General features: G+C 38.9%; 1 protein-coding gene across 6 annotated transcripts in view; it reads right to left on the minus strand.

Moving 5' to 3' along the window:
• Positions 1–27,229, minus strand: part of INPP5A (inositol polyphosphate-5-phosphatase A) — a 419,473-nt gene that overhangs the window by 52,754 nt on the left and 339,490 nt on the right. For all 6 annotated transcript variants that reach the window (XM_054034303.1, XM_054034302.1, XM_054034306.1 and 3 more), the window contains 2 exons: positions 1,004–1,099; positions 350–424 (listed from right to left, as the gene is read on the minus strand). In XM_054034303.1, coding sequence (XP_053890278.1) covers positions 350–424; positions 1,004–1,099 — 171 coding nt within the window. The remainder of the gene's footprint in view (positions 1–349; positions 425–1,003; positions 1,100–27,229) is intronic.

Raw genomic sequence — 27,229 nt, forward strand, 5'->3', positions numbered from 1 at the left:
AAGAGAAATAAAACAGATAAATGTAGAGGGATAAGTTCTCATTTCTCTTATTTGTCAAATGGAATTGGAAATGGGACGGAATTTTTAGTGAGATAACATAAAGAAAGGCTCTGTCAAAGCATAGATTGGACCAAATGTTTCAAAACGAGAAAAATATTGATATGTGAAGATAGTCAATATCAATTTTCCATCCACCATAATATATTTAGACCCCAAAAAAGATAACTTACCATGTTTTTTTGAGCTATTTTGTCCACGTGGGTCCCACTTCCAATCTCATGTGCCCACCATAAATGTAGTAATGTAAAAAACTACTTATTTTTAAAAGGTTGCATAGCCACAAACTTACCGCAGTGCCATTGTTGTCTCTAAAAACATCTTGATTAAAATAGTCAAAGAGCTTCTTTTCTAACTGTAACATAACCTGAGAAAGTAAAGCAAAAAAAAAAAAAAAAAAAAAAAAATCAGGGAAGAACTTCTGGCCTAAGTGGTCATATGAGTTAGGCAGTCAGTCATTCTCAACTATATAACTTCAGCCCTTTAAAAATCAAGTAAATTTCTAGATCGCTAAATCTCTCTCCTTATCAATCAGTCCATTTGGTTCACTGGCAAACAGCTAACAAGATTAAACAAACAGTTCTGAAGAGTGTGGACATCTATATTCTCCCCCTAAATGATGATGCGTAAGTCTAATTTTTGCAGGGCTACGTAAAGTGCCTGTCAGGAAAGAATACAACCTACCAAAAACTCACTTGCATCACAAATCATACAATAATTCACACCTAAAAGCCCAATCTTGCAAGATGATGCTCATCACCCTAAAAGATCAGGTGCTAAGTTATCTTAGCCTACATTTTGTAACTAAATTTTTGGAGCTAAATTCATCCCTGATAAGTGACTTCCAGAAATTACAGCCAGAGATAAATTTTGCCTTTGATGTTTGCAAATCTGAAAAGGAGATATTCAACAATCTTCTCTGATATGTCTGTATTCGGTTACATACCTTTCGGTCATTATCAGATTCACGGAATATTAGCTTGACTACTTCATTGGTGTCAGCTGCTCGGATAGTCTGCATTGTAGCCTTTGTACAAAGTGTCTAATAAAAAAGAAAGCAAGACAGAGATAGTTTTATCAGAAAGATGAACCCCCATTTTGTAGCCTTCTTAATCAATAAACATTAAGGGCTTGATCCAATGCTCAGTGAAAAGTGTGTTTTTGCTGAAAGTCAATTTTAAATACAAAACACAATTAATTTAATGTATCTCCATTCATTAAAAATCTAACTAATGAGCTACATTAATGTTCTGACACAAACTGACAAAACCAAGAGAATTCTTTCTTAAAGCAAACATTAACCTCTTAACTCATTGTACTGTGCATTTTTACTTTAAAAGGTTTGACCGTATTACATGATCCCACTTCAAACATTACTTGTGACCATCCTCAACAGCCATTCCTGCTAGTCCAGCAGCCCCCAAATTTTGTTTCTTCACACACCACTTCCTTAAAAAATTGTAAAGTGAATTGATGGAACTTCAAGCTCATATACAAACAGTAATACATGTAGCAATTTAAGAACCCCAGACAATCTATTGTAAAAGTTTCATGCTCAAATGTGGTTTCAATCTATAAACATAAACCAACAAAACTTTTATAACTTTGCAATTGGCTGCAGGGGCTAAGTCTATTGGAGAAGCAAATCCTCTTGTATGACCACCCTTCTCAACAAGTGACGGCACTGTACTCCTAAATATTTTGTGGGTCTCAGGGCTTTGGGATAAAATATATTGTAATTTAACCCTTATCTAGGTTCAACAGTATGAATTCCAGACAGAGTGTCAGATTTGTCTTTGATTTCTCATCCATTTGTCTGGTTATAGACTAGCTTTAATGTTATAGAACGCATTGTATTAATTAGCTTTAGGTATGCCTATTGTGAAAGGGACTTCTCTGTTGCATTCAATTACAGATGGAAATCTGGAGGATTCAGCAAAGCACTTAAACATATGTTTAAATTTAAGCATATGCTTAAGCCCTATTGAAGTTAAGCAAATGGGTAAGTGCTTTGATAAACAGGACAGACTGCTGAATTTGGGCCCAGATATGATGCAGGGTTAGGAGAGCTGACGGGAAATGTCTTCTTGCATAGAGATTTATTTTGTTAGCGCTTCCTAACTGAATAGTGCACAAGACAGGAATTAACGTAAGAACAAAGAGAGTGGGGATTTTCTTGCAGTGCATTTTTATTCTTTTTCATGCTGGCCAGAAAACTAGTTTTGGTTTTGCATAATATTTAATAATAAAATAAATATTTTCTGCTTCTATAGTTACTAAGGCTCCTATATCTGAGGCTCTAAAAGCATTTTACAATCCTTAGTGAATGTATTCTCATAATACCCCTGTGAGTTACAAATGTATCATTATCCCATTTTACAGATGGGGAAACTGAAGCCAAGACCAAATTCAGATGTGGGATAACATCTGTTTAAGCCACATAGGAATCTGATATAAACAGGATTTCACCAATATCAGAACAGAATTTGCCTCGTATTATCTTGGCCAAAGTCACCTGGAAAGTCTCTAGCAGAGTCTGAAATAGAATCCAGTTTATCTTTAGCCACAAAACCATCAATTCCATTTATCATTTTACTTTTTGCTTCTTTCCTTCCTGAAAAAATACATATGTTGGACTTATTTTAGAAATGCACTGTGTATCAGAAAGACTGTAATGGGATTTTTAGCATATTTGCAAAAACACTTATTCATTTATTTTTAAGAAGATGCTGAACATCTGCAGTGACTGCTCTTCACAACAAATGTACTTCCTAACAAAAATAACCAAACACATCCTTGAATATCTAAAGATTTATTTATTTATTTTTACTCTTTATAAAGCACCTAGCACAACGAGGCCATGATCTTTGACTGGAGCCCTTACATGCTACCATAATACTGATAAATAATAATAATAACAAGCCATAACATTTCATTTTTAAAGGATGATGACTTCTGAGTGTATCACAAGAAAAATATAGCACAAATAAATCTGATCTTTCTCTTCAGTCCTATGAACTTAAACATTGCTAATTGATTTCCCCTTCTCATTTTGCTAAAAATATTTCCTCCTGAACTTCTTCCTCTGGATATTAATTTTTCACCCTTCATAAATGTTACTACACTAAATTATAAATCCCTGGCAAGAGGGACTCATAATGCAAATTCTGGCACAACCATTATCTAGAGCAGCACAAACACTGCTGTTGGAATGTTTGAAAAACACAAATCTCACTAGAGGAAAAAAAATCTGTGCTTATAGTAACACAAAATACCCTCAAAAATGGTGTTTGTGGTCACAATTTTTCAGACCATTTTTGTTCAGTGGATCAGGCTTCTGCGAACACAGGGAAGAAGTTACAACTAAACTGGTAAAGGTCATGCTGAGAGGACGGTGAAAGAGTGGCATGCCAAATCCTTCGGGGAGCTGCAGTTTTGATTTCATTTAATTTTTTAACATAGACTTAATCACTTTTTCCACACATCACCACAATTTACCTTAGATCCCATTTTGTCTCTTTTGACAAGTAATTAACATTTTGCCATCTGTGTCTGTATGCAGTTACCAATGAGGTAATCCAACAGTGAGCCATTCCCAAAGTGCACTCCCTCTGATACCAGCCATTGAAATTCAAAGCACAGATTAGCTAATCGGGTCAAGCCCAAAAAAATAGCCCTTTGGACTCATGTGTCACAAATCAGTCTGGTCGCCTTTAAACAGCGCACCAGATTAGAACAAGCACCCGAACAAACCAAAGCGGAAAACCCGCCGCTCTCTAAAGCTGGTTTCTAAAGCCCTAACAAATCGCTCCATCTTTCACTCATTTAAACTTTCCAAATGAGGGTCAATATGGTCCCCTAGCATCCAAATGCTAATGCGCTTAAGTGCGCTTAAGCAGCTTTCCGGAGTGAATGGGCCAAAGAAGGGCTCAAAAAGACAAGGCAGAGTTACTGTCACTGTCAAAAAGTCATTGTAGCCACCCCCAGAGTGGTTGCAATTCAAGAAATTCATGATTTCTGTCTCTTAAAGGCATCTGCTTGAGAACATTTTTTTCTGAGCTGCTTTATCTCACAACTTCAGGCTGCTCTAAAAGAATAAAAATCTGATCGACTCTTGAGAACCAATAAAGAGAAAGGACCCACATACCTTATTGCTTTCAAATTTCACACACACAAAAAGTTACCTTATTTGCAAACAAAAAGTGATTGGGCAAAGGTTCATTTCTTATACAAGCTGGAGCATTCCTTTTTTCCTCTCCTTTCAATTTCTACAAAGTCGTAGTCACCCAAGCAGAAAACTTTCAGGAACATGTGCCTTTTTAGCCAAGTCTACTTATGAAGGGATTTTTTGTTGTGGTTAAAAAAATCAAAATGCTATGAAAACATGCTGCTTTTTTCAATGTTCTACAGTTCTTTAAAGGCATCTTTTTAGATGATGGGAAACCAGATAGCAAAAAGCCTCTATCCAGTTTTCTTCTTTTTCTTCTTTAATTTCAGGCACTTGCTTTTCTTTTGCAAGTTAAATATTGCTACAGTGCTTGCAGGAGAGTTGCCACTCAGTCTTCATCCTTTAGCTAGGATACAGACATACCTTATTCCAATTTTACTTGGATTATCCACACAGGTAGACTCCTGTAGGTTCTTCAAAGTAACATATAAAAAATACTTGTGACATTCATCTATATAGAGTTGTAAAAAACAGCTATAACTTTTCTGATGTAATCAATTCACTCAGAATGTACTGTATTTTACCACTATGCAAAGTTATAAAGTTACTTCTGTAAGCCATTGCTCTGCAGTCTTCAGGAAATGAATCTTTTCATTTGCAGAATAAATGCAACCTTTAAAATTCTTCTGCTTAACTTTATAATGCAGTGCATTAAAATATTTTACAGTATTCTGCAGTGCCAAATAAAACTATTCTGTCAGCAACAAAGACACATATGCATATTGAAACATGGCAACCCTTCACTGAATATACAGAAAATACCATAAACCAGTAAATCGTACCATTTTTTCCTCATTAGTGTAACCCTCTGCTGAAAACTGCAATAGTGTTTTCTCATTTATTTTGCAAATCTATTCTCTGGTCACTTTCTAGAGTTCTATGTCAAACTCCGATATGTGATTTGTGTCTTATTGCATGCCTGTACTTACTTAAATTAAAAAGATTTTGAAAAAATGCTATGTCCAACACGTATGGATTCAAACTTTCCTATTATCTCTGCTTAAGAATCTAAATATGTGTATTACTTTTCCCATGTGATTTAAATAATCTTCTTAGGAAACTTTGTTTTATTACTTATTAATTCTTCTAAAATAAAATAATTGGAACATTTTCAGTGTTTTGTTATAATGAAAAAGTTCCAGCAACAACTGCAACTATAATTCATAATAAGTCTCAGTAATTTCCAAGGAACCTTCATCGGTTTAGCAAAAGTGTTTCTTTTTAAAAGTAGCAAGGCACAGAAGAGAAAAAGGGCTAAGACACTGAACCAAATAACATACCAGTAACCAAATAATCTTTTAAGATGCTAAATTTTATTTCAGTTAAATCTCTTGTAGATTTTGACAGGATGTAAGAGAGATACATAGCTCATCTCAATTAGGAAACATAAATACTTTTAGCCACTTTTCCTGAAACAGCTCTTGAAAAAAAATCTGCCTGACATTTATTGAATTAGGACAACCAAATGCTTTTTTATTTTCATAGGAGGCAAATTGTATTTGAAACAATTTGAGAGCTAGAGGACTTGCTACTTCAGGAGTACAGAAACATAAGTCTTGTTCAGGCTGTTTCTGATCTGTGAAGGTCTGATTCTGATCTCACTTATATTGGTGTACATCAGGAGTAATTTCACTGAACTCAGTGGTTTAAAAGAGATCAGATTCAGACCCTGAGTGTTTACTGGAGAAAGCCAGAGTCTGATCTAGCTTTTTTCACCAGTCAGTGATACACAATTAAAACTTTTGGATAGGAGCTTATGTTTAATCAACATTTTAGTGTTTTAATTTTTGTACACACACCACTCTAATAGAAATTTAGGGTTAACATTTCACTGTGGTGCATAGATATTCAGCCACATAACTTATATGAACATTTATGGAAGTTGCAGCAATAAATGCCCAATGCAAGACAATGAAAATCCACCCTAAAGAATATACTCCTATTTTCAGCTGGACAAAGTGTCCTTGATTCAGGCTAAACTCAACCAGTGTGGGAGGTTGAGGGGTTGGGGAAGAAATAGAAACACCATGAACATTTCAGAGACATGATTAGGTCTAAAATAGTCACAAGGAAAAAATAAATCAAAATCTCTACATTCCAGGGGCCAAAATTCAGCAGTGACATAAATGATGGCCTAATCTGATGGAAAACAAATATGTATGGGCATGTCACAAAGTACTTGAACTTGCCTAGTTTGGGCATTCAGTCAGCATGCGAAATTACTGTCATACTAATTTTATATCAGGACCATATTCAGACCTGGCATAAGCAGGTACAGCAGCAGCATCCACTGAAGTTTTTGGCCCCATAAGTGTTGGGGATGGTGTGAAGTAAGCTAAAGCAAAGGCTTGTTTTATTTTACACCATCCTGTTAGTTGCTTTTCCTGTTATATCACCTTCTGTCCCCTTGGCATGTAAGGTATACCTGGTTTGTATATTTTTTGATGCCAAATCAGTGCAAATTACACTGTGCTGCCACTTACATCAATTTTATGACCGATTTACCTCACGGTGCAACTTACAGCACCTTTGATGTCACCACTGAAGTCCTGGCCTACAGACTTCCATGGGATGTGTTGTAGTGTCTCAGAGGGCCTGCTAGTGTACCTAAAGCTTTTAAAGGTTTATTTCAGTTTTAAAGTATCTCTTTAAGCAGCGCCAGTGATGGTAGCTTTTATGCTAAAAATACCCCTTTAAATCTAAATTTAAACTTTGAAAATCTCAAACATGTCTGCTGAGGAGACTTGCTTGGTGCCAGACTAGCAAGATTCCTCTCCATTTCCTTCTATGAATCTCATCGGGGCACAGCTGAGATGACTGGGCTGCATGCTGGGATATGGACTTGCCCCTTACTCCAGTACAACTCTTTATATTACACTCTGCTTCAAACCTATTTGAACATTCTCTTCTTAAGAACCTTTTAGATCACTGTTAATAATACATCACTAAATATGTCCTTGGTTCTTTCTGACATCTACAGTTGACTTGTGGGGGGTCAGAGTCAAGCAAATTTCCATCCCAAAAGAAAAGCAGGAATTGGATAGGACACAGGATAGGTACTTACAATGTCATTTCCTTTCCTCTCACCCAGCCTGCAGAATAAGCAGGGGAGGGACTGACATCTTCTCTTAAAGATAAAGCAAAGCAGAAGGGACTGAGCCTGACACACTATGTGTTGTGTGTGTGTTAACACACACACACACACACACACACACACACACACACACACACACACACACACACATGCAGTTTTCATTAGAATCTATCCCTTTTTCCTTTTTACACTCTCTCACACACTGGCCCCAAGAATAACAGTTTGAACCTGAAGTTTTGTGTGGCTTTGAAGTTAGGCCACAAAACTCTAAGGAAATTGTCTGCCTGGCAATGTTGCACTAGCTACTTTTAACCACAAGGGGAAGGGTGTAGGACAATGTAAAACACCTTTTATTTTTGTTTGTTGTTTACCCTAGCATTAATATAGCACTTTTCATCCGCTGACTGGAATAAACTTCACATCACAAAGGAGAGAGAAGTGCAATTCCTTGGACTCACTCTCCTGAGTCACAGCCCTATGCACTGTCTACTGGACACCACTGTCTTGAATTACTTAATTTTTAATAAACAGTGAACTGACTAGAAACAGGAACATCATATCTAGTTTTCTGTCCATATAGAGTTTTCTGAATTGCCAACATGTTAACCAACATTCACTATGTTAAGAATTATCACTGGCTAATTTTCCAGCTGACTTCTCCAAATAACTTGAACATTAAGTGTTCTATTTTTAAGACACAAACCCTAAAAACTCTACTGCTGTTGTTTTCTGTCTGACACTTCAGTGGCATTCCATTTTGGAATACGCATTCTTCAATTACAGCTATACCATTGGACTTGGAATTGGAGAAATAGTTATAGCTGCCCATCTTAAAATTTAGTTTAGGTCTCTGAAATATTTGGCTTGGGGTTGGTAAGAAAGCAAGTCCTTTTCCAGAAGAGGCCACACAAATAGCTTCCCTTGATTGTTGGATAATACAATATATGAAGGGATTGAAAACATCTAAAGACCAACAGAAATACAGAAAGCTTGAAGGAGAAACACCTGTGAAATTAAAACCCATATCTGATCAAAGACTCCTGGAAAAAGATTACTGATGCCTGCACAGTTATAGACAATTGAGATCCTACCTAAAGCGTATGGGGAAACTAAAGAATTTTTACACATTTTAACAACCAGGTTATGAGTTTGGATAAAGTTAACATTGGTTCTTTCTGGACAAATAGGAAGACAAGGTTTAACATTCTGTAAAAATTGCAGGCAAGTAATTTTGCCTTGTTTGTATATGGAACCAATATGCAACTCTGCATATCCCTCCACAGTGAGCAGTTCTCCTTACAACATAAGCTGAACTGGCATTTAGGATGCTGATGCTGTAAGCTGCTTTTTGCCATTCCTTGTAATAAATGACTCCAGTTTTGTTTTTTCATTTATCTTGGGGCTCATTTGAGAAAGGTGTAAACTAGTGGACTACGCATGGCACAGGGAGCCAGGAACTGCTAAATTCATCCTAATTCTTACACATACGTCCTCTCTGACCTGGGTACATTACATAGATCTGCCCCTGTTTTCTCATCTGCAAAATATGGATGATACTTGCTCAAAAAGGTAGTAAAAAGATTAAGTAATGTTTGCAAAGTACTAAGAAAATGGAAAGTATTACACACATAATAAGGATTAAGATACTCATATCTTCCTCGATGAAGTCCAAAATGAAGTTACTACTGAGCTCATCCAACTACACCTTCCTGATGAGCCTTATAAGGATTAATTCCTCCTTTTCCCCACTAACCTGACCTACCACTAGGGAAGTTTTAGCAGTAATTATGAACAATTAGAAGCATTCCTGTTGCAGTTAATAAAATGTGCGTAAGTGCTTTCCTGAATTGGCACTGCAGTCAGCTGGAGGAAGGGATTTCCTACTAGAAACCCCAAGGCAGATGAGCACCTACACCTAAAATGGGAATTAGCACAAGGGAAATTAAGTTTACTTACTGTAAATAAAATTAACATCCTATGAAGTATATAAATTGATAGGATTGATAAATTGATAGGATACCTTTTAGAAAGTTGGCATGGCATACCAGGTGTTTTTGCTCTTCAAAGTCAGAAAGTGTGCCAAACAATATGATCTGGCAGGCTTTAGGCAGCAAAGTACTCAATTTACCTGTTTGTACAAACTAAAAACAAACATCATAGCCTAAATTTACTCCTGGAATAACCTCACTGATCTCAGTGGAGTCACACCCGGGTAATACTTTACGTTATGTGAGACATCAACTCTTTTGGTTCATCTCTGTTCCTACCATAACAGATAAGAGTAAAAAGATATCGATGTGTTCATCTGTACATTTGAAGAGACTAGTCAAAAAGAGCTCTTAGCCTGACTACAGATCTGTGCTTGTACAATTCCACGACCCTAACTACTTTTTTAATCTTACTACAAATTTACCACAACGTCAGATGTCAAGTAGCACCTGAAGGGCGAGGCTAATCCCAGTGACATATGAACAGCAGGACATGACCTTTTCCAAACCTATTACCATTAACAGAAATGCTTTACCAAACAAAATGATCCACCACTTCAAGCAGGAAATACATTTCTTGGGGATAGCTTGTGATACGTGGTATGCTCAGGACAAACAGTTTTATTTTCTGTCTTGTTACATGAGTTTCAGAACTTATGTCATCCACCTATATTATTTACTACATTCATACTAGCACCAGCTTGGATATTCTGCATATTCCAACAAAATATTTTTCTCTCAACTGTAGCAACATTTTTCCACTACAAGATAAAGGTTTATCATGCTTGTAACTAAAGACATTTATTTATTTACAAAAAACTGACAAGGTTGTTTGGCAGAAAGAAATTTTTTTACTTCTAATTGTTTGTCAAAAATATGGTTTTTCGAGGACTACATGATGCACTGCGAGTTAGTGCACTAAACCATCTACTTCTGGATCCTGCGTTCAAATTATGCCCAGGTAACAAGTGCTAATGGCAGAGCTTTGTGGAATTTAGGGGTTTGGGAGCCTTACTATTTTTGTGTTAGCCAAATAATTTTTTGAGGAGTTTAAATTTACATTTTTCAGAAAAGATTCAAATGGGGAAAAAGGAGGATTTCTAGCTTAAAAGGAAGCCGGTGCTATGTGAGACTAGGAATAGAAGAGAGAATGACCCAAAAAGCTAATCTGGCAAAGTAGGCACCCTAATGTACGTGTTATATGTGCTGTATTTATTTTTGCATTAACATTCCCCACCCCCGCTTCTCTTCATCTAGTTTCCCTGAGTTTGTTTTTCATTCTGCCCAATCTCCACTCCAGTTCTCACAGGACTGCCTCTCTTCTCCTTCCTCGCCATTCATTCTTTTATTCCATTTTTAAAATAGTGCATGGAATATGAACTCAATAATCTATGAATTCAAGTCATACTTTCCAGCCAATGATGTCAGAGTAATTCAGAGTAAGAAAACATGAGCTTGCTCATCCCTAGTCATTGGTGGTATCATCTTAGTGTCCAATTATTAGCATTGTAAAAGCTGCCACACAATTTGGTATGATAGCATACTCCACTCAAGAAAGGTTCAGAACTAAGTGTAGGATTATTGCAGGTCAACACCAAGGCACGTTGCTGGAGCTGTGTTTAGATCCTTGCTAAGCAAATTCAACCAAATTCAAGCCAGTGCTGAATTCCTAACTTTCATGAGGACTAAACACATTTTTTTAATAAGTATTTTGGAATAAAAGGAATGAAAAGCACCATTTGTAAATAAAATGTAGGTCATATTGTGTATGACAGGTATTTACAAATAAAATGCTGCACAGAGTAGAGGAGAGCAAATCTTGGAAAAAGAAGCTGTGGGACAAGAGGGGCAAATACATGGAGCGGGAAAGGAGGTTAGGCAGGATGTTTTCCCTATTGACTCTTCTACACCATCTTTAAGTAGCTTTGTTCCCTCCCTCAGAGGACTTCAGTCCATGTAGGAATGAAGGAACTGTAAATGCTGCTTAGAGCAATATTAGGTATCCCTCCATGGTCTCTGGGCTCCATCAAGAGCTCTGTCATTGGCCAGGAGTGTATGGCAATACAGCCACTGAGCCCATCATGCTGCCATGGGCAAGCAGAGGTAGACAGAGAGAGGAATTTGGAGGAAGAGTATTTTCACACCACCTGACGGGAACACAGTGGGGTTTAACTCAACAATGAATGCAGCTCCCCAGTTTAAACAGCAACATCAGAGATTGCACAGCACTGCTGCCAGAAGATGGAATGACGTGGCACAAATGCAACTCACATACTCCTGTTAATTTTTTTTGATCAGTGTTCTCTACCATGCTATCTGATATGGGAGGGGAACACAGGGCCCAAGTAGGACAAGAAACCAAAAAGCACATTTTTCATAATTTATTAAATGCAGATTAAAAACATTTCACTGATGCAATACTGCGAGGTATGCAACATAGGTGCACAGACAGCTGGGACAAAAAAAAAATCATGTTATAGATACAGGAAATAATGCAGCTTGAAATGTGTTAATGCAACATAATGTTAACATTAACAGCTGGGGACTAGTTGCTGAAGTGCTATTCTGCCTCTATATCTTTAAGTGCTGCTAAATTCATTTGTCACTTGATCGAAAGCCAACAGGCTACAAATCTCCAAGTACCTCTTGTGCTGAATAGTGACAGGAGTATTCTGTTTCACCATAAGAAAACATTTGTGTGCTTCTCTGTTCGAAGTCATACATGCCATTTTAACTCATCTGCCTCCCCATTCTCTCCAGACCAGGAGGACAAATTGCCCACTGTGGCTCCCTTTCAGAAGCAGCACAGAGCGCAAAGAATCATGACTGAGCAGAAACACAAGGAACAGGCACATAAAAATTCATCACTTTGGCCTCTTGACCTCTTGCCACTGGGTTTGGCACACCCTGTCTCAAAAACTAGCACCAGGGGAGAACTAAGCAGACTGGCTGAGTGAAATTACTGACAAAAAATATCTTGGACACAGGAAAACCCCACCAGATGCTTCATTGTCTTTGCAGAGAAGTGGTGCTGAAAAAGGGGGTGATCTACCACATGGCATATTGGGTGGAATAAGTAGTGTCATTGTTTCAGAGCAGCTCTGTCACTTTACTGACTGCAATACAAAGAGGTGTAAAGCAAGATTTAATCCTGACTTTTTAGTCAGCAGATTAAAACCAATCATGCCAGATGTCCACAAGACTGTTTAACATACAGAAAGCTTTTTCATACTCTACAAGAAGTGAAAGCTGTAATAACTTCTGTAGTTCCTCAAGAGAGGTCTTTTTCACTTATTTTTAGTAATGGATTTTAAGATGCACAATTAATTTTTACTGTAGCCTTTTCTCTTTTCCCTTTCAAGATAAAACAAAACAAAGCAAATTCTTGCACCCGAGAAAGTCAGGCAGGTACGTCAAAGAGAATTGCTGGCACAGAAATTCTACAGCCTCAAAAAGAATTCACACTTCATCAGACGAAGGCAAATTATCTGCAGGAAAAAAACTGTCAACAAATAAATAAATATTCCGAATAGAGGTTGAAATGCCCCTCAAAGTTCTTGCTGTAATGATTAATGCATGTTTATCAGTGTACAAATGAATAAAGAAATGCATAGAGCCTTACTTTAGCCTGAAACTGATTATGTAATTGCATGCCTACTTTGTGTGCACGCAGAGCTAGATAGGCACTTATATAGTCACATGTGCAAGTACATCCTCCAGCTTGAGGGTGCACATGCTTTGCTGAATTGTACACATCAAATTTTGGGCTGAAAATTAAATGCGTATTATCTGCCATTAATCTACTGGCAGCCTTTTGTTAAAGTATATGTAGTTTTGATAAAATACAATGAAAACCTATCACAGACTAAGACAATGGCATTCAGCCCAATCTTACAGTCTTTAGGCAAAATCCCAGGAAGTACTACAGGACTTTATGTGCTTTGGTATGGCATGACATATGTGCATATATATGTGCGTCCAGTTCCTAGCACAATGGGGCCCTGCTCCCTGACTGGGGCCTCTAAAGAATACCACAATATTAAACAATAAATACCAATAAATAATATCCTCATTAAAAATGTATTCACCTAATTGCTGCATATTTAGTGTCACCTACAGTACTAGCACTGTCAATTGCTAAATGCTGTGCAGTGTTTTAAAATAAATCTTGTTTTTCTGTTCACAGACAAGGTTTGGTGTGAAAATATACCATACAGGTTCTTAGTCTAGAAAATTATTTTACTTAAAAAACCGTTTAAAATATTTTTTTCATTTGAAGCTGTACAAAATAATCTATGCACAGGTGTACTCCTATTTTGAATGCTTTTTTTGCATTTCTATAACCAAAACATTGCTTTATAAAAAAATTAAATGGCATATCTAGGTTACTCAGCTAAAATCCAGATTATGACCTCTCAGCATTTTTAAAGAAGTGTGAAGAGCTGACTTAACATTTGAAAAGGAGCTACTGAAAAAAATTACCTCCTTAGAGTTAAGTTCCAATGCTAGACTGCTCAATACAATTCACATCATTCTAGCTTGGAATCATTGCTATAGTAAGATAATGACGGTCTCTGTATTCCTAATCCATCAGTTGCCCATGAAAAACAAACATGAGTTATATATCATGATTGTTTTGTTGTCATGAATTGTACATACTTCTCATCACTAGAGCCCAAAGCAGCACCTGTTGTCTCAGATAATCACAGACCTAATACAGAACCAACTGAATGTATTTTCTTAATTTTGTATCTATTCAATACCAAAACGAATACAGTTATTCTGTCTGATGCCTGAATCTTCTTGGATAATGCTTTAGTAACACTGACATTAATCAGTGGACAGTGGGAATTTTGCTATTGACATGTTTGATTCCTTCTTTTTATTCTGTTAAAGATGTAGCTGTGAGAGAACAAGGTATTAAACTCTATCCAAGTTGGCCACATTGTGCAACTGCAGTTGGCTTTTTTCAAATGCATTAATTTAAAATCCTTTGAAAGTAAGGTGCCATATTTAGAATTGAAAAGAAACAAAGGATAAATGTTCAAAGTAGCACACAGGGGCCCTGACGCTCAGCTCATGTTTTTACACTATCTCATCAACATTGTTAACCATAACCGGAGTTGCAAGCATAGCACCGTGTGCCTTGCTTTGAAAATGTATTCCATTAAGTTAATTAAGCTGCAGTGTCCCTTGTCCATTCACCATTACCTTCTTCTTTGGAGATCTTGCCTAGTACAGTATTGGATACTCCACACCTGTCACTAGCATTGTGTGCTAATGTTTCTACCATCTTTAGAGTATGGTGATGGTTGAAAGGTCTAGCACTTGTCTTAAATCTTTTGGAGCTTCATTCTCACACTGAAAAGATATGGGCACACACAACAATGAAGACGATGGTATCTTTTTTTCTAAAACTCCAACTGGCTGTTTTTAATAAATACAGGAGGAAAAAGACAACTGAACAGAAATCTGCCTAAGAGGTACTAGAGACTTCTGTTAGTTATAAACTTTCTACAACACTTTCACTTTGGAATTTGCACAGCATTAAAATAATAATTCTGCTTTCTATTTCTGAACTGCTTCAAGGAACAGTCTTGTGGGTGGGCTTCAAGATACATTTTACCAATTTTTCATGCCCATCCCTCTAAATGTGACCCTGCTCCAGAGCTTTTATCTCTCTGACAACTTCACGCAGGAAAACATGCAGCCCCTCTGATAGCATGAAATCGGAAACAATGGCTTGTGGAAACAAAAGCGGGGCAGAGAGGCAGGATACAGGCCGGGTCCTGCCTGATTTTAGCCACAAACAGATGTTCGTAAGACCTGATTCTTGAACAAGCTGAAAGGAAAGGCTTGTAAAAGAAATGGACCTTAAAAACAATGCATTGAAGAGTTTTAAATAAAAGAGCAGGGGAAGCAATATGGCTTTCAATGATAAATCTCGACAACGAAAACCAAACTGGCATCATGAATTTCAATTACGCTTTTTTCTCTTTTCAATGAACTCTAAAGTTCATTTCAGAATCTGGAGCTGAGTTCTCCAATAACCTATTTAGTTTACAAGTCTGATATGCCCATTAAAATATGTTGCAATATTTTTTAGTTTCTTGGTATTCAGTGACTCCTCCTTTCTGATGCACCTTCATTTACTGAAACCCTCAATGTACTTCAGAAATAGGAGCTAATGCTGTTATTTTAAAAGCTGCTTAAAGCTCAACCAAAAGGATATACTTAGAGAACTTGATTGGAAGAGATCTTACACTAGCCGTTGGGTAGAATTACGTTGAATCTCCTCTTTTCATGTGCATTATTGTAGACTGAAAAAGACCCAAGTAAAGAATCCATGAAGCGCTATCACGAATCAAACCATGGTTTCTGTTTCACAAAAGGCGATATGCACCATTTACAAATGGAACAAAGTGTAGAATCACTTCTGAGTGAAGTTTCTGCTTTTGTGATTAAAACTCTCTTCCTCTTTCTCGAAGAGTCTGCCATCCAAAAGCGCCTGTGCTATGCTCCAATGCACAAAATACATGTATTCATTAAAGAAGAAAAACTGAAAAATTTGGCACAAAGGCGGGTGCATAACTTAAATCCTACTCAGGGTAGCCCTCACTTGAACTCCGCACATTTGCATAGGTTTTACCTATTGATTGTCTCCATCAGCAAACAACAAAAATAAATCCTCCATCCACTATTTATTGCAGCATGTCAATCTGTTTTGTTTAACTGATATTTATCAGCAGTAATATGTAGTACATATATTACTTCAAGATACAGATCACCTTCTTGAAACATGCTCACCAACATGAGGACTTGGAGGGGGAAGTTTTATAAAAAAACCATGCCTGCTACAGAAGGCACTTTCTTCTGTTTATCAAGTTTAAACAAATTCATACACTGACTGAGTTTAAGGCTAGAAGGGACCATTAGATCCCATAGTCTGACCACCTGTATGTATATGTCACCCAGTTACCCCTGTATTGAGCCCAATAACTTGTGCTCAGCTAAAGCATAACTTCAGATTAGCTAAAGAATATAATTGACTTGAAGACATAGGATATGGAGAATCCGCAACTTCCCCTGGTAGTTTGTTCCAGTGGTTAATCACCCTGACTGTTAAAAATTGGTGCCAAATTTCTAATTTGAATTTGTTTGACTTCAGCTTCCAGTCACTAATGTGGAAACAATGAGAAACACATGCCAGAGCATGGTTAAATGAGGAGGTCGCAACTTTATTAAAAACTATTAGCCAATGAGAAATTACTCTCTGAACTACCTGTTGGAACCATTCCAGTGTCGAATTGAACTTGATGCCAAAGGCTCTGGGTTTTACAAAGCTGAGGCTGGGTATGAGGACAGTGCCCCTTTATACCTCCAGGACTGCCCAGACACCCTGACAGAAAGTCAAAGTCCCAACCCATTCGCCTCATCCAAACCAGAGGTAGGGAGATGAGATGTAGCGAGCCCTATACTATTTGAGACCTGGAACCATGTCTGTCACCACACAATGCAGTGCTCGGAATTTTTCAACATCCTTTTTAAAATATGGACACCAGAACTGGATGCAGTGTTCCAGCACTGTTCTCACCAATGCCATATACTGATGTAAAAATCATCTCCTTACTCTTACTCACTACTCTCATTTATATATCCAGGGATCGCATTAGCCCTTTATTATCCCAGCACTGCACTGAGAGCTCATATTCCGTTGCTTGTCTACTATGACTCTTAAATCCTTTTCAGAGTCACTGATTTCCAGGATACAGTGACCCATGCTGCAGATATGATCTGCATTCCTTGTTCCAGTTTTAAAAGATGTTGTGTTTGAATGGACCCAGCTCATCAAGTGATCCAGATTGCTCTGTATGAGTGCCCAGTCCTCATCATTACCATTCTGTCAATCTTTGTGTCATCACAAATTTTATGAGCAATGATTTTATATTTACTTCCAAATCACTGATGAAAATGTTGAATAGTGTCAGGCCTAATACTGATCCTTGAGGAACCCAACTATGAACATCCCCATTTGATGATTATTCCCCATGGTGGACTACTTTTTGAGATCTGCCTAATAACCCAGTGCTTTATCCATTTATTGCATGCTCTACCAATATCATATAGTGTCCATTTTTAAAATCAGAATGTCGTGTGTCACTGAGTCAAACCCCTTTCAAATGGTTGTTTGACAAGATCTGTTTTCCATAAAATCATTTGACAGGCATAAATTATATTCCCACCTTTTAAATCTTTATAAGTTAAATTCCATCAGCTTTTCCATTATTTTGACTGGGACTGATGTCAAGCTAACTGGTCATCCTGCTTGCCCTTTTTGAATATTGGCACAACAGTAGCACTCTTCCAGTCTTCTGGAATTTCCCTCATATGCCAAGATTTGTTAAAAATTAATATTAGCGGGCTAGAGATCTTCTCAGCCAGTTATTTTAGGACTTCTGGATGCAAGTTATCCAGGCCTGTTGACTTAAAAATGTTTCTCCCAAGTAGATGTTGTTTAACATCCTCCTCAGTTACTAATGAACTGGAAAGTACTTCATCATCCACATATAATACCAGTACCTCATCCTATCACACATTTGTATTCTTCAATTTTTAAAGCCTTTTTGTTAATGTAAAACTCATGAAAGGCCTATCTAGTTCCTCTCTACCAAGCAGAGCTCCCCAAATGCTTCGACCGTAACCATCTCAGGGAGCAAAGATGAAATTCACTTCACATGCATAAAGACACAAGTGACTTAAGCGCCCATGTGACTTGGGAACCTGTGTGTCATTGTAGTCAAGTAGCTGGGGAACCTAAGTCACATTGTAGTTGATGTAGTCAGCTAATAATGGCACGCCACCTATATCCTCTTGTTATTTGCCCCAGGGTTCAAAGATCCCACTTTTTGCATTAATTTTTGGAAATCTAGGTGAAAGAAGTGCGGCGCCCACCAGGAGTGCCCTCCTGTGCCAGGCTGCAGCATGATAAACACACCTGCCTCAGTTTCCCTCCTTCAGGTTCCCCAATAATAGTACAAAGCCTATGATCAAGTATAAATATAGCCCTTGTGGGGTTCATTTATTACAAAAGTTCCCCTATCATAGTCTAAAATTTCCCCAGCATAGTCCAAACAATATATGCACCATACAGCCCCAGTGCCCCTTACCACACCCCAGCTCTCCAGTGCAGCCCCACCGTTCCTCACTGAGCCCTGGCTCTCAAGTACAGTCTTCTCCTGTTCTCGTACAAGGACAGACACCCGAGCCCTTTCAACTGGAGTGCACTCTTCTCAGTGGGAATTCCCACAGCATCTCTTCTGGGAACAACCTGGCCAGGGTAGCTCGCTCTGGCCCTCCCATGATTTCTCTGGGTCCAGCTTTCTGGCTGAGGCATCAACTTATCCCACAGTGCTTAGCTATTTTTGAAGCACATATAGCATGCAATATTAGACAACTGTTAGAGATCTCTGAAATATCTAAACACAACAGAGAGGCAGTCTTCATTTTGAATATTCTTGCTTTTGTGGTTTGTTATTTGTTTCTTAAACATAGTTACATTGCTGTCCATTTTTTCTTTAAGAATAGGGCCTTTACTTAATATTGATTTCCTAAAGACTTTGAAGTCACTGTCTTCATTATGTATACATTTTAAGGTAGTTCATGGAAAAGGTGGAGGTGAGTCTGCTTACTGAATTTAATCGATACAGAACACCAGACTGGCAATTATCATCTGGAAGTCATTTTACACAGATATGTGCCAAAATGTAAATTAGCCAGTCTACAGAAAGGAAACAAAAATTTCCATCCCACGTTGGCAGGTTGTAATTTAGATGTCTGGTACGCTCCAGACCTATGGCTTGGGTAAGTTCAGTTGTTGTCATTCTTAAAAAAATTTACTACATAAGTTGACTTCACTCCAAAGCTAATAAAGATTGTAATGCTTAATGCTGTCTTCTCTGATATTTGCACTGCTTGTGCTAGATATTAGAAAGTGATTCCATATTAAACATTGGTATAGCGAGTAGATAATCTTTGATTGAGATACAAGAAGAACCTCCCAGGATTTTTGAAAAAAATGTTGAAAAACTCTGTACTGTACAATGCTACATTAAATCATATGATCTGTAGTACTTATTGTACATCTGAAAGTCTACAAAATAGTCCCAAGCCTACTGCAGCATGTATACTGAGTACAGAGCTGGTTAGCCAATAGTGTGTGTATCTTTCCACTGCAAGAAGATAAGGTGAAGGTAAAATTTGTTCTACAAACCAAGTCAGGTGTGTTTTCTTGAATAATGAAGAAAAAGGAATGCTGAAATTAATTTCCAAGTAGTTTCCGCTTTTAGTAATTCTTAAAGGTTAAAGACTTGAAAGCATCAGCATATGAACATTAGTTCCCACGTGCCTTACGTTGGCAGTATATTACTGTGGTGAGACAGACTGCTCTTTGAACCTTTAAGTTAGTTTAAAAATGAATTCTCCTTTTGTATTTAGATTGTGTTGAAAAGACAAACAAAATTATAATTAAAATAATTCCTGTAGCAATTCAGCTTTTTTTATTCATTCTTATTTATTATAAAATTAATGTTTGTGAAGGACTTTGAAAATGAAAAGTGCTATGGGAGGGATATTTACTGATTTACCATATTTTTGTTGAATAAGGATGTCTGTGTTTAGATCAGCGTGAACAATGGGAGAAATAATTTGCCAACATTTTTTCTTTTGTGAACCATTCTGATTCAGCTATGTTCACATATTTTTCTGTTCACTTTCAATGAAGATGTTTCCAGAACGTGAATTTTGGATCTGTTTTCACTTAATTACCATACAACATTTCTTTTGTGAGTAAACTCAATTTGTTTTTGGCAGATGTAGTTCATGAAGGTGAAAGTATCCAATCAGAATAGAAAGCAATAAATACCACGTGGTGTAGGTTACCAATCATACAGCTCCAAAAGTGAATTTAGAATACTAAACACTTAAATGACTTTTCACAATAACAATTCACGAACAATCTATAGGCTGAAATTTATTGGCAAAAAGGTTATTATAGCATTTTCAAAAAATGAAAAGATGTCTACAAATTATGATCTGCCCTATGTTTAATAATCTGCGCAATGCAAAGATGTACTTACACAGGGAAATAAAAATTAATTGTAAGGCTCAGCTTCTCTTCACATGAAGAATAAGCATTTTTAAGAATTTAAACAACACATCAACATTAAAACAAAAGTTCTTAAAGAAGTTGTCTGGATGGCCTGCCTGGTGACCTAATTGTTGAGCTGTGCACTATTTCATAGGAGTCCTCACAGGAGACCTTGATTACTGGTTTTGGTCTCATCTTGTGAGCCAGAAGGGTATGGAGTGTTAAACCTTACACAACTGTGCAGCAATCCTTCTGGTACAACAAGGAGAACAATGCCAGTGATCGGATCTGAAAAGAGTCCTGGAGGGGTAGTCTGGTGGCAGTGACACAGGGACCTTGTGAACAGAGAAAAGAAATTTATAATGAGGGAGAAGAAAGGGAAGCATGTGAAATTCCATTTCTATGTTGCTTAAGTTAAATATTGTGCCTGTAGAATTATGGTGACAGCATTACAGGTTTACAGAACCACCATTTTACTGAAAATATAGCAAAAACTATAAAAGTGTTGTAATTTTCAAACCAATATTAGTTTTATATAAAAAAAAGTAATCTGGAAATGGTATATTTCAGAACAAAGATAATTTCCATAAAGGGTTAATCCATTATATGCATTTCTTTACTGTCTCCATGGCAGCAAGGTGACTTGAGTGCTATACGAAAAGAGTAAATATGATAGGAGGGTTGCACAGCAGGGGCAGCCCTTGTGCTATGCCAAGTGAAGTGATTGAAAAGGTGTCCGACTGCTCTGTAAGGGCATCACAGGGAAGGCTTCTTGTACACTCGCAGGCACAATTTGACCCTTATCTTGCACAAGCCTTGGCCCTGGCCCATCCCTCACATCTCCTTCCATGGTGGTACAGTGGTGTACATGGAATATAGTACAACAGTGCACAAGAGGGACTCTTTGTATCATCTCACCTATTGTATGCAATAGAACTGCATCAATTCAGAGTCTTATTGGGTCTTTGGCACTCCTGGGGTAGACGATGGGGCAGAATTTGCCGCTAACAAAGTTAGAATAATGACAGAAACTTAAGTCACTTCACTCTAAACTGGTGTTCATTGCTTTATACTAGGAAGTGCTATATAAATGTTAACATTTATTTATGCTACTGGAAATAAAAGCTGAAAAAGTGTTCACCTGACTCCAGATGGCCAATTAGGTTTTGAAACCGAGAAATGGATCTGTTGGTCTACTAATTCCTAGGGGTATTGGCCCTCTAACTGAAACAAACAGTGGCCAGTAGAAATCAAGAGAACAATAAAAGCCAGTGGAAACCAGCTGAAGGATCCTAATGGACTCCACTGGAATTTCCACTAGGTTAAATTACCTTGTACTTCCCAGAGGAAGACACCATAAAAGAACATGATCATTTTCAAGGATTTTATTGGCATACTCCTGAATGGCCAGGGGAAAAAAAAATCTATTATTGATTGATGAGAATAACACCAGACTGTATAGGTCAAAAATTGACTGACATCACTCTGGACAAGCACAATTGAGATACACAAAGAATCCGTTGTGCCTTAAAGCTTATGGTACATTGCAATGCAGTAAATGAAAAGCCACTATTATGAGGAGATGTTTATGTCAGTAACTGAAACAAATCTTCTTTTTCCCTGAATAATACTGTCTTAAATTGTTAACTGTTGATCACATAAACAACATGTGATAAAGAATTTATAATCTCCTTTCATAAGATTCATTTTTTAACCCAAGAATGGCTTTACATGTTAAAGTCCTATACTATTTAATATCACTGAGCCACACTAGATTTCTGTAATCATTCTAAATCATATTCTAGCCCAGCTCATATATAAGGCTTAACACAAAAAGCATCACAATTAGATTTTAAATACCGTACTGATTAGACATTAAGGTCTCCAAAAGAAATAGCATATCAGGCACTATCAGGGACTCCATTCTTCAATCCCCATTTAGTTTTGCAGATTAAAACCTATTTCTTGGGCTTTGTGTCATCCTTATGGCCAGACTGTGGAATTAAGACATGGCCTACCCAGCCAAGGATACAGAATGATCTATTGCAGTGAGAGCCCTTGGGGCTGTGAGGGAACGTGTGATGCAGAAGCAGCAGTGATGCACTTTGAAAGGTTCAGTATGCATTCTCTCCCTACACTGGTTTAGTTCATCTGGCAGTATGAAGGACGGGAAGCATGGGAATGGCCCCATTCTCACGTCATCCCTCTCCCCTCCTGAGTAACTAGCTCTGTTAAGGTGGAGCAGACTGGGAGCAGAGTGTGGGGAGAAGGCTCCCTGCGTCCTCTCCTTCACCTTGTACACCATAGAGGGACAGTCACAACAATGAATATCTCAAGGCCCTTCTGCCACTAGGATCCTAGAGGCTGTGAAGGTTAAAGTGAATGGATTTAGCACACACTGTTAATTTCTTAGTGGGCTGTGTTAGTGGGACTAAAACCATATTTTGGGGAAGTAATATAACTTGTGTGAAAATATATTCTTCACAGTAAATAGACATTTTGGCTTGGAACAATCCTGAAATCTGTCTTGGGAATCTGCCATTCACCCTGCAGAAAGTACCTTTTATTTAAAGAAAAAAAACCTTTAATCTATTTTAGATACATACACAGTTCTCATCACCACAGAGTCTGATTGCCTTACAATTATTCATGTATTTATCCTGAGAACATCTCTGTACGTTAGGGAATGATCCCCATTTTGCAGATAAGAAACTAAGGCATGGAGAGACTAAGTGGCGTGCCCAAGGTCACACAGGATGTCTGTGGCAGCGCAGGAATTGAACCCAGGTTCTGGAGTTTCAGGGTACGTCTACATGGCAGAGAAAAGACCGTCGGCCTCAAGTCTCAGAGCCCGGGTCAACTGACTCAGGGTCATGCTACAGAGCTAAAAATAGTGGTGTAGACATTAAGGCTCAGGATAGAACGTGGGCTCTGAAACCTGGTGAGGAGCCATGGCCTGCACATTTACACTGTGATTTTTAGCCCTGTAGTGTGATCCCTGCAAGCCCAAGTTAATTGACCTGGGGTCTAAGACTTACTGTCATGATGTTTTTTTTTTTTTTTTTCCAGTGTAGACATATCCTTAGTCTACAACCTTGACCACAGGCCATCTTTCCTTTCCATCTGAAACCACCAGCAGCCGCCTATGCTTTGGAAGAAAGGAGAGAAAGTTCTAGGAGTGCAAAATGAAGGTCTGTAATAGGCTAACACTAGAACCTAAATGCATCTGGGTGAGGAGCCCTCAGCTGAGTGCACACAAGCATGAACACATTTTATTCCAGTTAACATTTTAGTTTTAGTCACTAAATTCCCAATGGAATGCAATTTGCAGACTATTTCCTGAGAGGAAGACGGACTTGATACTAGAATGAACTGCTCAGAATTATTTGCTGGCCCTGCTTAGATCCCATTCCCAAAGTCTTTTCTCACATCTAATAAGTACTCAAATAATTATTTTTGGATTAGGAAATATTACTCCAGCAAAAGATTAGAAAATTCTAATTTTGATATGCAAGACTGAAGGTTTATGCAGCATAATATTAATATAAAACAAAGCCACATAACTATGGCACTGGAAAACTTGTTAATTCCACCTTGTAAAACTTCCTTATACCATATGTTACAAGTAAAAGCAAATGGACTGTGTATGTCTGTAGGGAGCTGGGAGAGAAGGAACCCTTCCCATCAGGTCATGGTCTAGCTATGGAGCTGTTTCAGAGACGCTACTTAATCCAAGGGTCTCTGCAGATCCTACATCACTGCAGTAGGATGGGAAGTGAGGACTGGAGGATCCATGCAGCATGAAGTCTTCTGGTCCTGCCTTCACTGTTCCCTGTTCTTGCCTCCTACATACTGCAACACAAAAAGCCCTATGAAGCTGGCCTCAATACCATGCAAGCAATGTGCACCTTCCAAATCCAGTCTCCCTTTGCTCAGAACTGCAGCAGCTCTGCTGCCACAGGGACCTCTGTAGCCATAGTGATAGGGGCTGGTTTTATTCTGAGATACAAACTAGAAGCTATTTGACTAAAAACATGAGGAACCCAGCTCTCAAACATCATGTCCACAGAAGTGTCCAGATTCAACCTATCGTGACATACAAAGGTGAGAAAAGAAGCCCAGACTACTCTACAAAGCTCTGGAAGAAAAGTGCTCTCTACCCAGCTCTGATCATTAGTATTTAGTATTTCTAATAAAAGGTAGGCCTGCCCAAGTAGCATGTTCATGTGAGCATTTGGCTTTTCTTCTAGAAGACGAATAATTACATGCTTAAAATGGTACAGAATGAGAAACCATTTGAGAAAATGGTGGCAGTTTCCAGAAGTCTCTTGGAAATGGCTTTTCTTTTTCCATTACCAGTGCGTCATACCCATAACAAGACTCATGAAATATAAGGCTTCTAGAGCTTTAAGCTCTTTCCTAATGGAATTAGCTTAGGAGGAACCATGTGGGAGATTACAAGTACCACAAGCTGTAGGTGCTTAACCCAAGCTGTATGTGCTTAGCCCAAGGTGCTGAGTAGTTAGGATGTCCTCTGTGAACACTCTTAACATGATTCTGACCTCCAGGTTAATTAGAGACAAAACAGGAACCCCAGGACCAGATCTATTTGCTCACAGGACAATCTCACTAGGCTGCTCTGAATACAGAGTTCTGAGGCAGTCAGAGGACAAAGAAATAAATAAATGTATAAGCCTGATAGACAGCTTTATCTATATGCCTGAATTAAAATGTTATGAGCCAACATGATGTTACAATATACTTGATACCTTTCATCTCTATGGTTTCTCACCAAAGATCTCTTTGGCTACTGAACTTGGGCAAAATAAAACAGTTACCGACTTTTTCATAACTTGTTCTTCGAGATGCGTTGCTCATGTCCATTCCAGTCTAGGTGTGTGCGTGCCCACAAGCACGGTCGTCAGATATTTTTGCCTTAGTGGTATTCCTAGCTGTGGCACCCCCTTGAGTGCTGTGCTCATGCGTCGGTATATCAGGTGCCTCCAGCTCTACACCCTCTCCGTTCCTTCTTGCCGACAACTCCAACAGAGGGGCAGGAGGGTGGGTAATGGAATGGACATGAGCAACACATCTCAAAGAACAACAGTTACGAAAAGGTAACCATTTTTCTTCTTCGAGTGCTTGCTCATGTCGATTCCCTTCTAGGTAACTCACAAGCAGTGTCCATAGAGATGGGCTCAGATTTCACAGTCTTGCAGCACTGCTCTGCCAAAGCCGGAGTTGCCTCGAGCTTGCTGAGTAAGCACATAATGAGACGCAAATGTGTGGACAGACGATGAGGTAGTGGCCCTACAGATCTCTTGGATTGGTACCTGTGCCAGGAAGGCCGCTGATGATGCTTGCGCCCTAGTCGAGTGTGCTGTCATGATTGCCGGCGGAGGCACCTTCGACAGCTCATAGCAGTGGCGGATGCAGGCTGCAATCCAGGACAAAATCCTCTGAGCAGACGCCGGGCGACTTTTTATTCTGTCTGCCACGGCAACAAACAGCTGTGCTGACTTACGGAATGGCTTCGTTCTATCTATGTAGAAGGCCAGTGCTCTCTTGATGTCCAAGATGTGTAGCCTGCACTCCTTATCTGACACGTGAGGCTTTGGAAAGAAGATGGGTAAATATATGTCCTGGCCAGTATGAAACTGGGAAATGACCTTGGGCAGAGATGCTGGGTGCGGTGGCAACTGGACCTTATCCTTGTAGAAGACCATATAGGGCACTTCTGAAGTAAGCACCCTGATCTCAGACACCCTGTGGGCAGACGTAATTGCGACCAGGAACGAAACCTTCTAGGAGAGAAGCAGGAGAGAGCAGGAAGCCAGAGGCTCAAAGGGAGGCTCCATGAGCCTTGACAGCATGAGATTCAGGTCCCAAGGAGGGATGGGATGCTAGACATGCGGGTAGAGACACTCCATATCTTTCAAAAAATGTAATGTCATGTCATGATCGAAGAGTGACCTGCCTTGGAATGGAGAATGGAAAGCCAAGATAGTGGCCAGGTGGACCTTGATCAATGACAGGGACAAACCTTGGAGTTTGAGGTGCAGCAGATAATCCAGGATCTCCTGCAGTGGGGCCTGCTCAGCCCAGTTATGCCGTTCCGAGGCCTAGCATGTGAATCTTTTCCATCTGTCCAGGTAAGTCGCTCTCGTGGAGAGTTTCCTACTAACCAGCCAGACCTGCTGAACCTGGGCCAAGCATGCCCATTTGTTGGTGCTTAGCCATGCAGTAGCTAAGCCATCAAGTGCAGCGCTGCCAGGTTCGGGTGCAAAAGGCTGCTGCGGTTCTGGGACAGCAGATCTGGCCAGAGGAGCAGCTGCAGAGGGGTGGCTACTGAAAGGCTCAGCAATGTGCCAAACCAATGCTGGCAAGGCCAGGTAGGGGCTATTAGAATAATTCTTGCCCTGTCTTGGTTGATCTTCACAAGGACCCTGTGAATCAACGGCACTGGCAGGAAGGCATACATCAATGCCTCTGACCATGGAATAAGAAAGGCGTCTATAGGGAGATCCTGGCCATCTCCCAGAGCAAACAGAACACGTAGCATTTTCTGTTCTGCCTGGACATGAACAGGTCCACCTGGGGAGTCCCTCACCTCTGGAAAATTATGCTGACTGCCTCTGGATGGAGCAGCCACTCATGGTGAGATGAGAAAGTCCTGCTGAGGTGATCTGTTCAGATGTTGCTGGTTCTGGGCAGGT

The sequence above is a fragment of the Malaclemys terrapin genome, chromosome 7 (genome assembly GCF_027887155.1).
Source record: "Malaclemys terrapin pileata isolate rMalTer1 chromosome 7, rMalTer1.hap1, whole genome shotgun sequence".
NCBI classification, from domain to species: Eukaryota; Metazoa; Chordata; order Testudines; family Emydidae; genus Malaclemys; species Malaclemys terrapin.